Here is a 17,589-nt window from a genome sequence, read left to right as displayed (position 1 = left end):
ACATTTATTACTACTGTATCTAAAAATTCTAATTTGCTTCTCATTTCATTTGCTAGCAAAAACTCGCCAAGTATATTACACAGGAAGCTCCTTGTGGGCTCCTTTAACACTTAAGACCCATGCCTAGGAATTTTCTCTATGACTCTTTCTTATCTCCTTCCTTCCAATGTCTCTTTTTTCTTGATAACCAACCCTTCTCCCCTTATCCACATGTGCATACACCCACTTTGTGGGTAAGATATGCATTTTTGTCTCTGTCCCCTAGCAGTTGCAAATTGATTTCCATTCATCCCAAAATGAGCATTTCTGAGGGAAGAGTATGTGTCAGGCACTGTGGAGAAATGGACCCACAAACAATTACAATATAAAGTGGTATGTGCTATTAACAAAGGGATTGCTAATAAGAGAAAACTCTTCTTTCCTCCCAGCAAATTAAAAATAAAATTTTAGAGAGCTCCAGAATGCACAGCAAGAACAGCACCATAAAATTTGATTGAGTGGAGATGTGAAGTTGAGTAAGATGCAACAGAGGTTGTTTCTGACAGTAATTATCAGAGCCATTTCAATAGGCCAACAATATACGCCTGGTACATCATCATAGCCTAAGTCAGCTTCTCTCTAGCTTGTAGTGCAAGACCAAGAACTGGTTAGCATCCATTACTGACCTCACAAATCACAGGACTTATGTCTGAGGCCTGGACACAGAAAGGGTGGGTGAGGCAATGCCTAGGCTCTGGCCAACTTCACTGTCTTCCTCATGAGAAAAATGATCATGGGAGAAGAGGTGTCAATAGTATTGAAGTTTGTCCTCTAGTCTGTTCTGATCAATCTAGACCCGTAGAAGGGAGAGTACATTCACTGGTGGGCACTGGACTCAGGCGTAACTGAGAGTGACTAGTGGGGGCTTCCAAATTCTGACTGTACTGCATGAAATCTTTTTACACATGACCCACTGGGAAAAACAGAATGTCTTTCTGCTGCACCAACACCACTGTACTGGCGAAAAGTGATGACTCCTTTGTATGGAATTTCATATGAATACATTTTATTAATATTTTCTATTTTCTAACACCACTTTCATGTCAGAGCCAGAGGCAGAGAGGAAATCTCTTACCTATTAGTTCACAAGACGAAAATAATTTGTTTCCAAAGGAAGACTATTTCTTTGATAAATAGTCTAACCTAAGAATGAATTATTTTACTAGTGGCATGATTTTATAACATGCCCCTACTTTATCACTGAAGTCAAATCTTTTTATTTTTTAAGCCAGTTTAACTCAATATGCATTGCCTGCAGACCTCAGGCATTTGACAAAGAATAAAACACAGTCCAGTCCTCAAGGACTCATGGTGCCTTCAGGGGAGTAAGAGCTGGACCTTCTAACACAGCAAGGCAAGCATTATTCTGGAAGGGTGGGCACAGTGCTTCCAGAACACTATGGAGCCTGGGAGATCTGGGGAACCCTTACAAAGGGGGGACAACTGAGTTGGACTTTAAAGTGTGAAAGAGACTCTACCGCAAACGAAAAGAAGGGGAAAAACATTCTCAGCAAAGGGAACGTTAAAAAAAGGCTATGGGATGGAAAAGGGAAGGAGAATTTAGGGAACAAAGAGTATTTTGTGAAACTGAGGCACAAGGGAGAGAGATGTGGACGATGAATTTGAGGAGATGGGTTGCAGCCGGAACAGAAAGGACTTTATCAGCCACGTAAGAGAGTGCATTTTATCCTGCAGGAAGGACAACATGGAGCCCTGAAGGTTTTTAAGGAGGGGTGTTGCAAGACCCAATCTGTGTTTTAGGAACGGAAGTGTGATGGCTGCTCAGGGGATGACAGAGAAGAGGCTCGAAGAGCAGTTAGCAGGCATTACATGTGAGACCCGTTCATCATATGCGTTGGGATGGCTCTATGCTCTTAGGCTCATAATCATTTTCCCCCATATGTGCTTTAGTTACAGCTGAGTTTCCCCCCCTTAAGTATATATATCAATGCTAATATATATTTTTTCTTACCCAAAATATACCATCTGTGGTTCATAAAATCACATTCCACATGACAGAGAGTAAACATTTAGGTAAACACTTAAAAGATAATCTCTTACCTGAACAAAGCTGTTCCACTTTTGTGTAGTTTAAAGATACTATGTCATTGACCCATGCGATGATGTCATGTCTGCTCATAGTCTCTTGGGTTATCGAGGTAGAATACACATTGACTGCCATTCCCCAACTAGAAAAAAACCAAACAAGTTTATTTACCCACAGGGAAAAAATTAACTCAGAAACATAAAAGACACCTATTCAAAGTTGGGATCCCTGGCAGAACTCTACCTGGTATGTAAAAGTCCTGCTTTGGTTAAGCTCTTTCTCTATATTCTACATATTTGCTATAATATGATTAAATTTCATATATTCTTCATGCAGTACCATTTGACATCTCCTTCAACTGGACTCAAATGTTCTTCAGGTTCTGAGATTCCTAATTTCTCATGTAAGTTAGAGTCTCACTTTCGTCCTTCCATCGATGTGTAGAATTAAAAAGGTATCGCGTCTACAACAGTGTAGACTAGAGTAGTCTTTTAGCTTTATACATTATTTCACAGTACTTTCATTACAAGTGCTTGCCAACAGTGCCTCCTCGGGCCTGCTCATCTTTGGAGATGTAAATGGCAGCTCCACCGTACCCAGGTGCTCAGGCTAAAAACACTATCACCATTCTTGCCGCCTCTGTTTCCCATCACCACATCCAACCCACCAGCAAATCCTACTGGCTCTACCTTCAAAGTCTTTTCAGAGGCTGCTACCCTGATCCCAACTTCATCAGCGCGCACCTGGCATTTTGCAAGTCTCTCTGTTGGTCTCCCAGCTTGCACCCTCGCTGCCACCACCTTTTCTCAACACAGCAGCCAGAGGGATCCTACTGGCATAAACTGGATCCCTTTTCTCCTTAGTTCAAAACCCACCAATGGCTGCTCATCTCAGAGTACAATCCAAAGTTCTCTCCAACTCTATAAGGCCTTATATATTCTGCTCCTTGATAGCTTCTCCTACTCCCCCCAGCCCCCAACCTCACTCCACTCCATCATGACCAGCCTCCTGGCTGTTTTTTGAACCCTTTAAGCTCACTTCTGCTTCAAGGCCTTTGCACTGCTGTTGCCTGAGCCAGGACTGTTTCCCAGGCAGTTTCGAGGCTCCCTCCCTCACTTCCTTCAGGCTTCGTTCAATGCCACCGCATCAAGGAGGCCTCCTCACCATTATCTCCTTATTCTTTTTCTCTTCATGGACAGAGGATATAAGCTCTGTGGGGGCAGGGATTTCATCCATTTTATTCTCTTAATATCCCTGGTGCCTAGTACAGGTCCAGAAACAGAGTAGGCTTTCAATAAAAATGTTGAATGCAAGAATGTGTTTTTTTTTCATATAAGGTAAGCAAGGCAGTAGGTAAGCTAGGAACATTTTTTAAACAGCTTTAGAGGAAATCCATCTTAGAAACAGGTTACATCTATATTTCATTAGGAAAAAAAAATCCTCACCTGACATTCTCTATCCCTAAAAGCTTTGGAAAAGCCTTGGGAAAAAAGTATAAAAAAGTATTCAAATAGATAATTGGGAAGACGAGTACTGCCTAATTGCATGAGTCTTCCTTTTATCTGTGAAAATGGGAAAGATGACTTATTTTGATTTTTTAATTGTTAATATACTCCTGACCATTTCACGACACCTACTATTTCCCAACATTTTCACTGGGAGTGGCATTTACTGGCCACCAGTAACAGAAAAGATTTGTTTTGTTTAAAATATTTTGATAACTATACCATAGTTCAGTGTAATTGGTTTCCTTTTTTTTAATTAAGGAACTTTAGTTTTTTAAAGCAGTTTTAGGTTCATAGCAAAGTTGAGTGGAAAGTACAGAGTTTTCCCATACACCCCCTTGTCCCCACACACATACAACCTCCCCCACTATCAACAGCCCACACCAGTTGGTACCTTTGTTACAATCAATGAACCTACATTGATCCATTATCATCACCCAAAGTCTAGTTTACATTAGGGTTCACTCTTGGTGTTGTACATTCTATGCAAGGTTTTTGGTATATGCAAAAGGAGAGAGGACAGAATAACAAATCAGTCCTGTTTACTTCTTGGCTTCAACAATTATCAATACTTGGCCAATCTTGTTTCATTTATACTCCCATCAATACTCTCTGCCATGAATCCCACCCTCTGTTCCCCAAGCCAGACTGTTCTGAAGTAAATGCCAAGCATCATATCATTTCACCTATTAAGTATTTCAGTATGTGACTCTAAAAGATAAGGACATTTAGGGGCCGGCCCAGTGGTGCAGCGGTTAAGTGCGCGCGCTCCGCTTCGGCGGCCTGGGGTTCGCAGGCCCAGGTCTCGGGCATGCACGATGCACCGCTTGTCAAGCCATGCTGTGCCGGCATCCCATATAAAGTAGCGGAAGATGGACGCGGATGTTAGCCCAGGGCCAATCTTCCTCTGCAAAAAAGAGGAGGATTGGCATTGGATGTTAGCTCAGGGGCTGATCTTCCTCACACACAAAAAACATAAGGACATTTAAAAAACCAAAACCAAAACCAAACCACAATAGCATTATCACACCTAAAAATAAAAAGAATTTCTTAATATCAAATATGCATTATAATGTCTTATTTTGTTTCAGTTTGTTTAAATCTGGATTCAAATAAGGTTCATACATTGTGATTCTTTGACATGTACTTTAAGTTTCTTTTATCTATAGGTTTCTTCTCCATTTCTAATATTTCCCTTGCAATTTTTTTTTTATTGTTGTTGAAGAAACTAGGTTGTTTGTCTTGTAGAGTTTCCACACTCTAGATTTTGCTCACTGAATCCCATTGGTGTGGTTTAATATATTCCTCTGTCCCTGGTACTCCTATAAACTGGTAATTTGATCAAGAGGCTTGATCTGATTCAAGTTCTAATTGGGGGAGGGGAGCAAGACTACTTCATGCAGTGTCTGAACTTCCATCAGGGGGCACATAATGTCTGACTCCTTTTGTGATATGTTAGCCATTGATGGTATTTAACCGAGATCCAACAATTCTTTAGAGACTTCAAAATATTCTATTATTCATTTTTGATTTATTAGCTGGAATAATTTTACAAAGAGAAATCTCCCCTCTGGGGTACCGATCATATAATAAAGGCAGGATGGATGCCTGATTCTTTCTCTTTTCTTACCAGTTTTCAAAATAATGAGATAGTTCTCTAATATTCTCCAAACATGACCAATGAGATTTTTTGTTTTGGAAGTATAATTATAAACTCATGGATTTAAACATATTTGATATGTTTCAATCCACCACAGTTTATCTCTTTATTGATATAAGCTTGCAAGAGCTTATTCAAGCTGGCTTATGAGTTCTTTTGAACCAGGTCCTTGTAGTCTTTGATAACTTCCTTGCTTTCTGGTATGACAAACTGTTCCAGGCTCAACTTGTACATTTCCTGCCTTAGACCTAAAACCAGTCACTTCTCCAAGGGTTCCTTATTCTTTTAGTCACAAATGGTATTTAGAGATAAATAAGTAATATTGTTAAGCATGACTATATAGCACGGAAAAATCTAGTTTTACACAAAAATCTATATATTTATGAAATAGTTGTGTCTGGAGTTCTTATTAACTCTAAAGCAATAAAAATCTGCTTTCTACTTAAAGTGCTAAATATTTTATTTATAAATAAATATAAAAATAAATAAATATCCATCCATCCCCAGAAGCACCCTCATCTCTAAATTTTCTCCCCCTGAAGACCTGAAAAAAAACTCACTCATGGCATTGACATCTCAGATACAACTATAGTTACTGCTTTTCTACAACATCATTAAAGATTTTTTGGTTAATAACTTCCCCTGTTTTCTTCAGTCTATCATTTATTAAGCAAAACCATTTGCTTTTAATACCTAGTCAATTTTGTATCAACTATGTAAGTTACATAAAATCTTAGTAAAGATAATTCAAAATTTAAAATATTTTGGACTGTTTGATATAATTTTCATATACTGGCATAACTTTTGGCAGTTGATGTACTTTTCTAATGTTTCTTCCTCAAGCAGCACTGAAAAGCTTTTGCTTTACCAAGCAATGTATTGATTGAAGATGAGGCAATGAGGCCCAGACTGTGCTGGATGGCATCAAGCCAAATTGGGATGCAATTTTTGCTCCAGATGATTTAAAAACAAAACTAAACACAATGCAGGAGAGAGACAATCAGACTGGCATTTAGAAAGATAATCTATACACAAATGAGTAAAGATGTTCTGTGGTTATATAACAGAAAGACATGTACAACAAAAGGATAGGTAGAAGAGTTATGATAGCTTTTAAAAAATCCATGAGAACAAAGAAGCCAGTCATTTGCTGCAGGTTCTGTCAATGAATCACACTCCTTTATTGATAATGTTCACCTAAGGACAACAACCCTTCCATATCTAAATAGCCTTTCAGCTCACAAAGGCAAGTCAAGCACTATCTGCCTTCAAGGAGCTCATTAAGATGACCAGGTAAACAATGAAACAGCACCTGATTTTTGCTTTAGAAAAACTCCAATTAATTAATTACTGGACCCCCCCACTCTAACCTCTACCACATCCCCGCTCTAACCAACACAGCTGCAGTCCCCAGAAACCCTGCAGTAAGAGCAACCATGTGTTAAGGGCCCTGTGGGAAAACCAGGATAGAGGACAGACCAAGAGTGAGGGTGAATCAATGATTATTAGGAAGATTTTCTTACATTTTCTAAAATAAAGCAATGACAACACATTAAAGAAATTTCCATTCCTACTTCAAATTAAAGCGATGGAATCACTACAGCTAATTTCTATTTACCATCCAACCTGATCAGAATATTCTTATAATCTATCTTCCTCCAAATTTCACCAAGAGACTTCTAAATTCATTTCACTTTTGCTCCCTCTGTTAGTTCCCCATCCAAATCCGGATGCCTTCTGCTTTCAGCGAGGGCCCCTGTGGGTCCAGATTCCTTCTCCACAGAAGGAGAAGAGCTCTTCCTAACCTCTAGTAAGTCAGGCGGTGGCCAATGTGGAAAGAGAATTCTATTCCTGCTCTGCCATCCACTCTTTTCTCTTCCCAATTTCTTCAGCTCTCTCTTTTTCTACAGGTTCAACTTCAATATAGTCAAGCCTAAATTATCCAGGTAGCTAAACAGTTCAGAGAAGAAAATTTATATTTTTCCAAATGTTAAACTCAGGGCTGCTGAGAGAGTACTGAACAGTCTTAGCTCTTCTGTGGACACACTCTAAAATCCTAAGATTTTGTTATAATTTCTTGGGGTCAATCTATATTACAATATAAAGGTAAAAGTACCCATCCCTGCTTATTCTTCAGAAACACTGTGTGGATAACACAAGGAATTTTTCTATCATTTTAGAGTTAAAGTGATTTCCTGCTCCCATTTTGATCCTTGAAAGAATCCTGTGAGGGAAACTGCAGAAATTTTATTCTTCCCTGACAAATGTGGATTCCTAGTCCTTTTGAAGGTAGGAATTAAAACAATTCAAAATATTAAGTTTTTAATTTACCAAGTAATTTCCAAAGACACAGTTAAGAAAAATAAACGACTAAGAAAGAAAAAGTAAAACCAAATGCTACAGAATGAAGAGCCAATGCATCGTGCAGGGCTTATTCTCCGGTTTGGATCTTCGGCACGTCTTTTACACGGAAACAACAGTTTATTCTTAGATGACCTGCCATCTGGTCTCGGAGGCATAAGCATTTCTCTCTGTGCCATCCTTGCAAAAAAGGAATCAAAGCACTGTCCTCTAAAATTTGTGGCTTTCAGTCAGAATTTTAACCAGATCACTACGTGTTTACAACCTGGTAAATACAATCACACTGGAAGTAGCAGATAAGGGACAATTCCCTAGCATTTCAGTCTCTGTGTCCCCATCTTTTGATATGGCATTTAAATTTTATTCTCAAATGAATTTGCATTCATTGCTCCTACTTGAAAATAAACCAATAATCACCATACATTTACACAGTTTCCGTGAATGTTTGAATGTCTTTCCTGGAAGCTGGCACTAGATATACATTTTTGGTAAAAAGGTGAAAAGGAAACACACAGAAAAACAAAAATCCTTCCATACTTCCAGCAGGCCAAGTCACGATTCTGGCTTGTCCGCAGATAGTGACCACTGACACACGTGACTTCAGAAAAAGGACAGCCTCAGGCCGAGGGTCAGCGTGTTGGGTTTGCCCCATTTCATCCTGTATTCAGCCTTTGGTGGTGACGAGGGGAGAGGCACAGCAAGTCTATGCCTTGCAGCAGCTACTCAGCCGCACGAATTAGCAATTGCATTTCTGCTTACTAAATCAAAAGGAATTTTATGTGACTGAGACTTGAGTTAGCCTACCAAACAAAGCCTGGATAAAGACTTGGCAAGCCCCAAGCTGTGGAAACCAAAATATTAATTCTACCACCTTCCCAGTCATGGGTCCCAAAACCAATGAGGAAATATTCTAAAATTTTGTCCAAGAACAAATTGGGCAAGATTTGTGATTTATTCCAGAGGAATGCCTCTTCAAAATTTGACAAACATATAAAATGTCATAGCTAGCACTGTGTGGCCTTTAACTGAAATGATTTCTTATGCAATTCATTCTGTCTCTCCGCCCCACCCTAACCCTTACAAATAGACCACAGCCATGCTCGTGTTCCTGTGGGGAGAAGGGGGGCTATTTTCTCTTCATTTCCTCCCTTCACACTTTGATCACTTCTTTTGGAGAAAAATGTTGTTTTTTTTCCAGCAAGCTCATGATAGGCCAGGTGTCCCAGGATCCTGGCTCTGGTGCTGTTTTGTGTGTGTGTTATAACAAGAGGGGTTTGAGAAATTAATTTTGGAAATGAGGCATGTGGAACCTATTTTGATTTTGATTTTTTTTCACAACTAACGTCTGAGTTTGCCAGGCTTCCCAAGTTTAGACACGACCATCTGCAGAACAACAGCCCTCCATAAGTGGTTGACTACTGTCTGCTGCTCTGTAAGGAGGCCCCATTTGGCTTAGATTTACCCCACACCCATTTTAAAGCTGAACCTTTAAAAGCCCTACCTGACTTAAGTTACCTTCATGTTACTCCCTAAAGGAATTCATATACAACTGGAAACTTCATGTTCGATATAAAATGTTCTGAAAATTCAATCCACCCCATGCCAATATACTCCGTTCACACATTTTGCACTGACAACTACACTCATATCTATGACTGCCTTTCTTCTCTCTCATAACAATCTCTATTATCAACATGTTCCCCCATCACTAGGAGAGGTAATTCACCTCCCCCAGTCTAAGGTAAATACACGCAATCCACCTTTTACTTAGTTTCACACAAATGAAAACAAAGAACAGACTAGAAAAGAGGTACAAAAATAATGGTATTTTTTTTTCACCTGAGAAACTTATTTCTTTGAGCTTGGGCACAGAAGGATTTCTGAGACCCTTACAATGATCTATAACCCATGTGGTTTCTTAAGTAATATGTAAAGATATCAATGCTTCATAGGAAACCATGTCCTGCTGACCGGGTGTTAAAGTTCCTTTCAAAGTGTCTCAGAAGTCATCGTTTGCACCACGTCTCCATATATGCCAAGGTGGGAACAGCACCTGTGAGCCACAAGAACACGTTTCTTTACCCATCATTGGACTACACTTGGTCCATGTCAAGGTCTCAACTCTAACTCCCATCTCACAGGGTGTTCTTTGGTTCAAGTTTTTAGGACTGTCAAGGTTGCCCTGTTCCTATATACCAGGTAAAGGGAGGTGCATTATTTCAAATACACTCATAAACATGGCTTTTTACTAAGAATTTTTTTGTCATTCTAATAGAAATAATCATTTTGCAAACAATTCTAAATACCCAGAAATAATATTATGATAACAATTTAAAAAGAAATTTAGCCAATCATTGATATAATGAATACCTCCTTCTCTTACAAGTGGCATTTTCCTAAAATAACTTGTAAATATTTTGAAAAAAAATATGTACATTTATACCCACAGATTAAATACTGAGGCAAAGGAACAAACCCCAAAAGTTGTTCTCAAAGACCACTTCTGCATTAGAATATATGTATCAACCTGAGGGGGGAGGAAGAGATTCAGTCCCACAGCAGACATTCACTCAAATGTGCGAGTTTTCCTCTGAAAAGCCTTGTAACAACACAAATAGATTCTGCCTGAGTGCCTCCTTCCTGGCTCCCTAACAAAAGGCTGATGTGATATCTCCCGTGGCTGTCCCTAATAATGAACTGGGCATCAGTAGGGGATGTGTCAATATGTCCCCTGAACCAGAAACTTCCCTGCTTTTCAGCTGTGCATAATTCATTCTCTAGATTCAATACCGCAAGGGGTAGGATTTAAACATTTCACCAAGGAAAGACTATCTCCAGATAATTCTCAATTCACCACTTTCTCTTTATTTGTGACCTGAACCGTGGGGGCAAGAAGACGGTATTTGTTACAGGAGGGAGACCAGGATGGAGTGGAGCGGGAGTCAGAGAGGGTATCTTTGAAAGACAAACCTTGACAAGACGAAATCTCCCTGGAGAGACATTATAGAAACTGTCCTGAGTTTCATTTAAAATTGACTATTAAAGCTTCCACTTAACTTGTGGAATAATTGATGCATGGATTCTAGGGTTGGGATGGGAATTTAAGAGGTCATTTATTGTCTTTAGGTAATAATAACACACTTAAGCCGCTGTGGGCAGATGTGCATCTGTTTTATTTTTACAGAGCTCTAGGACTTGGTTATGGGATTAGACAGACAATGCAAGACTAACTCCTCCAGGCATGGACCCTCCCTGGAGAGCTGCCACTAGCCGGTGGAAGGGCCTCCTAGGGTAGCAGAGGGCTGAGTACCGACTTCAGACAAGGACAGCGGAGAAACATCAGGACATGCCCACAATTACGAAATACATATATTTTATTAAAATGCAGATATTGAAATATACTATTTTTTCTCCAAATTAGGCTATTCACAATTTAGAGCTAGTGAAGAAAACCAGTGCAAAGAACTTTAAGACTAAGGTGCTTGGAGAAACACTGGATAAGACATGAGTTTTATCAGAGGGCAGAGTTGCCTGCTCTTTATTCAGGCTTTTCTAGGCAGTCTACCATTGCAATTATCAATGTGCCCTTCGTTACCATTCATTGCTTAATGATAATGCTTTTAATGTGGGCACAAAGTTCCACTTAGTCTGACAATCCGAAGTTCCGACTCCAGCTAATAACTGCCACCTCCCAGAGAGAATAAACAGGAAATAATACAATTTCTCAGGGTGCCCATCTCTTTTACAATTATCACTTCTTAAAACAGATTAAGCTCTTTCTTGCCATATCACAAAGTATTCCAAATATTTTTAAAAAATAGAATATGATTAAAGCACAGATTTCTCCAACTGCCAGCAAAAGGAGATTTCATAACCAGCCTTGAAAATCTACCTCCATTTTAATTACCTTTTCATTATCTGCATTAACCCCATCAGATACTATTTGGTAGGTGGCTCCTTAGCTTGACTACCCTCAATATTGTACGTAAATGAAACAGAAATGCAACTTTCAAAACAGCACATATAGGTTTTGGTTTTTTTAAACTCAGGATTAACGTCAGTAACTATGGCCCTGAAATGACTTGGAAACTTGGCTGTTATCCAAGGAATGAAGAAATTTTGGAATTCTAAAAAAGTTCTTTGTGGCATTCATAACGTTCACTGATATGAATGAAACTCAGCTATGGACAACAAAAGAGTAAAAGGCTAAGGATACACGGACACACACAGCGGGCATACGTTTCCTTCATATGGTCAGAAACGCAGCCGATTATATTTGCCTAAATGTCCATCTGTTTCAAACAGTGGGTGGCTTGGTCCATGCTCTGAAAATAATTACAATGACCCAGAGCTCATTCCCATGCCACAGGGCTTGGCTGGTCTCCTCAAGGCACCAACTTTGCTCAGTGCTCCCCCCACAACTTGGCTCCCAGTACATCCACTCCTTCTTGACCATATGCCTTCAGTTTACTTTCCCAGCCCTACTTGGCCCTGTTCCCTCTCACCCTGACCTTAGCTCTCTCCCATGATCCCAAGTCATTTCCAGTCAGGCCGCAAGCCTCCCCCTCCCAGTATGACCCCAGGTCAACCTTTCAGGGCATAGGTGCTGCTGCCACCATGATGGGTGGTCATGCTCAGCTGGTTAATCCACCATGCATAAAACTGCGTGCATAAGATATAGCAGAAGAGTGTGTGGCAACTGAACGAACGAGCCACCACTAGGCAAAGTTGTGTGGTGGGCAAATTTTGTTAGGAATGCCCCTCCACCTCCTGGTTCTGAGCCATTTTGTGTTCTTGGTGGTGCTGGTTCCTCCTCAGATACTTATTAGCATCTTCAGCTGTCCACTTTCTCTAAACCTTCTCAAAATAAAAAACAAATGAAGGATGACAGCTTCAAGGTTAATCCTCAGGGATAAGTGGGGCTCAAGGCCTATGCAAAGGGAGAGGTCACTCCCTGCACTTGGCACCACTGGCTACATCTCATGCTTCAAGTTCGGCTCAAATGTCAACTCCTCAGCAAGCCTTCCCTGACCACCCTCTGAAGTGGCCTCCTCCAGTTACTCCCACATCACACTCTTCTTTCCTGTGTGATACTCACATGACCTGTAATTATCTTGTTTGTTCATTGTCTGTCCACTACCTCCTGCCCCCAGAATGTAAGCTCTATGAAGGTGGGTACTTTATAGTATATAAATATATACTGCTGTATCTCCTGTCTCTAGAGCAGTGCCTGGCACATAGCGGGTACAAGAAAAATAAATGCTGGATGAATCCATGTGTGGGCAAGTTTTGTGGGGAGGGGAAATTCACAGGGAGCCCAAAATCACACCACGTAAGCAATTGCCTATATGTGTCTCTAGTGCTATGTGAGATGGTTAGGAGGGGTTAAATTAGGGTTGAGTAGATTAAAGGACTTTATCTTCTATGTCTAAAATAAAGAAGCAAGTAGAGAAATGTGCCGTTCTTCATGTCTCCAACACTGATATGAAAAGCTCATCAGCTGTACTGCAGCTTCACGAGAGCACTGATCTAGGAGTCACGGGCATTGGCTTCTAGTTCCAGTTGGGTAAACTTGGGCACATGTGCCTCACCTCTTTGGATCTCCTTTTCTTCATAGGAGTAAGCAGTTAACATCCATTTTCTCATTTAGTCTTCACAACAATGCCATGTGATAGATACTGCTTTCAAGCTATTATGAAGGAAAAGAGAGAGAGACTTGGAGACGTTTAGTGACTTGCCCAGTCACAATTATTAAGTAGAAGAACTTGGACCTAGGACTGATTCTAGGATTCTTGCTCTCAATCAAGTCTCTTTCTGCTCTCAGTTTTTATTATGTCATAGGGGTAAGTGGGAAGAAAAAAGAACTCCAAATGAGGACACAATTATGGTCTTCAATAAAATCATTTTTGTCTTTTTTAGTTCTACTAAGGCCTCATTTTACATTTTCACTTTAACCAAGATGATTTTTTAACGTAAGTTTACCTGAAGAAGAGCCTGAATTGTAGAGCTTTGGTGATGAGTTACTAGTTTATTGCTGGGAATTATTTTTGGCTCAAAAGCCTGCCAGCTGTAACATATAAGCCACGCTAATATTTTAGGAATCACCACATTTTACATTTCTGGTTACTACATATTTTGGACTCAGGTCTCTCAATTTGCTTTTTGTGGTAGTTCAGTCAAATGCACAGAGAACACGTCCATTACTGCTTATAATTTTTTTCAACACTAATAAAAGACTTAAGATTGGTATCTTGACTATGTGTTTAAAAAATCTATTTCTTTAAAAAAAATAATAAACAAATCCTTGGTATCTCACTCTTAGAGACTGGTGCCACCCAAAGGTCTATATTTACATCATGGTAAAATTCATTTTTAAACTTACGAGAACATTTTGAAATGGAAATGGAAAGTGAAGTACCAACAAAAATAAGCCTACAAGGATGAGAAAAGAGCAGGCCGGTGTCAAAATATATACCAGTAAATTTGACTCCAAAATGGACAATGTACATCCATATCCCCCCAGCCCTGTCTGTGCCATCAACTCTTCTTAATTCTTTCCATAGTAGACTTTGACACAGAACCAAAATGGTCAATTTTAAATTGGGAAACAGTGTAACATTAAAGTTCTGAAATATTACCTTTAGTTGACAAGGTACTGATCAGCTTCTACATCAACCCCACTCCTCAACCCCAGAGAACATCCTGTGAATCACACACAAGATGGCTGCACATTATGAGAACAGGAAATGGAAATTTCAGTCATTTGAACTAAGGTTAGTAATTTTTAGCCAGATTGGTGTAGCAGTCGAGAAATGCTATCAAAACTAGGAGCACTATTTCATTACCAGTTCCCCAGGCCATCATCCCCAAAACTTCCCTTCCCAGATGAAATGATTCATTTTGGCCAGAGAATGGATTTCCCCCATCTTCCTACAATTCCATCCCAGAGTCAGAGTTCATCCTTCTTTCCCCTTCCCTAGTTTTCTACTACTCTTGTTTGGGCAACCAGATACCAATCCTATCTTCCTTGTATATTGGAGTAGAAGAAGAGTTTTTGTTTTTTTAAACCAGTAAACTCATCTACCATTTTTTTACTAGAATGAAGGGACTGATAGCATCAGAAGTACCCAACAGTCCCTGACAAAAATCAGTTTACACACACACAAACACACTTAATTTGCAGTACCTCTCCACTCTCCTATCTATTGCCTTGTCACAGGCCAAAAGTTAAAACATATCTGGCCTCAGTGTAATAACACTATAATTCTCAAAGGGAAGTACAGAAACCGAGCATTTGAGTAAAAAGTGAATAAGAATTGTGCCATGTTCAAACTGAATCAGGTACGGAAATAACAGGGGGGGCAGATATCTGGTAAGACCCTTGGGTTTGGGAAAAGAGTGGAAGCATAGAAGTTTCTTGAAGTGAAGCCTTCCTTTTTGATTCTGTAGTTCTACGGTATGAGGACTTACAGGAGCAAAGGACAAAATTTAATATACTGTTATAGTTTAACAAATGTGAGGGATCATGGTCTCTACTGAATTCAGAATGTTCTGTTAAAGTTGGGATATTTAAAGACAGAAAAATAACAACTGACTAATGAGAATTCAGAGATAATTAAGAGAAAAGAAATTACTTATGAGAAAACATTATAAACTATTTGACTAAATAACTAGAGATGTTACTACAGACCAAAAAGTCTAAAGAATAACAAGAGTGACTGAATGAAGTTAGTTCTAGACTGGATATGTGTGTTAAAAGTTACCCAGTAATTGGGCCGGCCCCGTGGCTTAGTGGTTAAGTGCGCGCGCTCCGCTGCTGGTGGCCCAGGGTTCGGATCCCTGGCGCACACCAACACACGACTTCTCCGGCCATGCTGAGGCCACGTCCCACATACAGCAACTAGAAGGATGTGCAGCTATGACATACAACTATCTACTGAGGCTTTGGAGGAAAAAATAAATAAATAAAATTATAAAAAAAAAAAAGTTACCCAGTAATTGAGCCAATCTGAATGGATGAAATTTGGTGAAGCACCTCTTCATCCTGCCCCTGTGCCTAGTTTCTAGGTTCCTAGGACTAATTTGACTTAGAGACTTTAAAACATTTTAAAAATTACATTTGAATTCAGTGATCAAGTAAAATTACAACTTTTTGGGGGAGGCTTCCCAGACTTAAACCAAACACCTCATATTACACTGGTTGATCCAATGTCTCAAAGACCTAGTTTACATTATTTCAGTTTTAGGTATTGTTGTAATAATAAGGATAATAGATAATACCATAAAAATTGACTCATTATATATATTTATATGTGTGTGTATGCTACAAAGAATTTTTATTTTAAATTAAGGTTAAAATATCTCATAATAGTTTGATGAGGCAAAAAAAACCTCAAAGTAGGATGCTAGTAAAAAAAAATACTCTTTTTTAAAAGTAGATGTCAGGGCTATTTATTTTTTAAAATATTCTTATATTAAAAAATCAGTATATTTTCACTACGAAGAAGTAGAAAATAAAAATAAAATTAAAGACCTATTTTGTGTATCAATTTTATACATATACACTTATACATAAAAATGGGTTTATACACACACACACTCACACACTGGGTGGAACAGTGTCCCCCCAAAATTTACGTCTACTTGAAATCTCAGAATGTGATCTTATTAAGAAATAGGGTTTTTGCAGATGTAATTAGTTAAGATGAGGTCATACTGGATTAGGGCCCTAAATCCAATGACTAGTGTCTTTATAAGAAGGTCATGTGGAGACACAGAGACACAGACACACAAGGAATAAGGTCATGTGATAATAGAGGCAGAGATTGGAATGATGTAGCTACAAGCCAAGGAACGCATGAGGCCACTGGAATCAGGAAGAGGCAAAGAATGATTCCCCTTAGGGCCTTCCAAGGGAGCAGAGCCCTGCCAACACCTTCATTTCAGACTTCTAACCTCCACCACTGTGAGAGAATACATTTCAAGCCACTTAGTTTGTGGTAATTTGTTATGGCAGCCCTGGGAAACTAACAATATATATATATTCACTTTTGTACTAATCTGTTTGTCTGTTAACATATTGTGAACATTATCCATATCTTCTTCATGTATAATATTTACACTGATTTTCATTATGTAAGTGTGCCACAATATACCTGATTTCAGAATTTTATGTTAACATGTTTAATTCTAAGCACTTCTAGTTTAGTTGTTCCCCTTCTTTTTCAGTTAATTATTATTTCAAGACAACAGAACCAGTGGTCACTTGAATGCTAACAATGACCAAATCACTGCTGGCTCACAAAAAAGACATGGACATTTTTCCATGTCCTATACTTCTTCAGGTGATTTTTCAGGGGGAGGTGTAGCTGTTTGCTAGTTAGTCCTTAAAGCCAATGGACATCATCAGTTGCTCCCTTATTAACAGGAAAGGAAGCAAGCAGTCATCTTATTTAAAAAAAAAAAAAAAAAAAAGTCATGTCCTTGGCCATCGTAAACTAGGGGAATCACAGGATGTCCTGTCTAATGGTATTTGGCTTCCTTTCACGGAACTTCAATTAAAGCAAAAAGAACACTCTCAACTGATACTTGAATGGCTGTGACCTGCTCAATCCCAACCAAACGTAGAAAATAATCATCTACAAACTAGATAGTAAGAGATTACTGCTATATGGAAGCAGTAACTCCGTCTGAAATCCGGCCTGAAGGTTTTGCAATAAAATGAATAAAACGACAGATAAAATAAGTTGTGCTCAAAAATCTACTAGTAGACCTAGGGCATTTGGGAAATCATAAGTGACTTTACATTTTATAAAATCTTTGGATTTTGAAACGTATGTGGTTAAGAAATTTGGCTTTTAGCTGGAAAGATTGTGGAAGCTAAGCATCCCCACCCTCTCAGAAATAACAAGGTCTCTCAGTAGATCCTTTCAGGTAAACCTAAGACCTTACTGAGCTTTGCTTCCCAGTTTCTAAAT

The 17,589-nt window shown here is 39.1% G+C and overlaps 1 protein-coding gene across 4 annotated transcripts in view; it reads right to left on the bottom strand.

Annotated features, from left to right (window-relative positions):
• MAPRE2 (microtubule associated protein RP/EB family member 2) overlaps window positions 1-17,589 on the bottom strand; it is a 144,176-nt gene that overhangs the window by 63,245 nt on the left and 63,342 nt on the right. For 3 of the 4 annotated variants that reach the window (XM_058556980.1, XM_058556982.1, XM_058556979.1), the window contains one exon: window positions 2,101-2,228. The exons of the other annotated variant lie outside the window; for it this stretch is intronic. In XM_058556980.1, the coding sequence (XP_058412963.1) occupies window positions 2,101-2,228 (128 nt within the window). The remainder of the gene's footprint in view (window positions 1-2,100; window positions 2,229-17,589) is intronic. 4 annotated transcript variants of the gene reach the window in all.

Source organism: Diceros bicornis, chromosome 16, assembly GCF_020826845.1.
Source record: "Diceros bicornis minor isolate mBicDic1 chromosome 16, mDicBic1.mat.cur, whole genome shotgun sequence".
Taxonomy (NCBI): domain Eukaryota; kingdom Metazoa; phylum Chordata; class Mammalia; order Perissodactyla; family Rhinocerotidae; genus Diceros; species Diceros bicornis.
The sequence above is the reverse complement of the archived record's forward strand: the minus strand, read 5'-3'. Positions and strand labels throughout refer to the sequence as shown.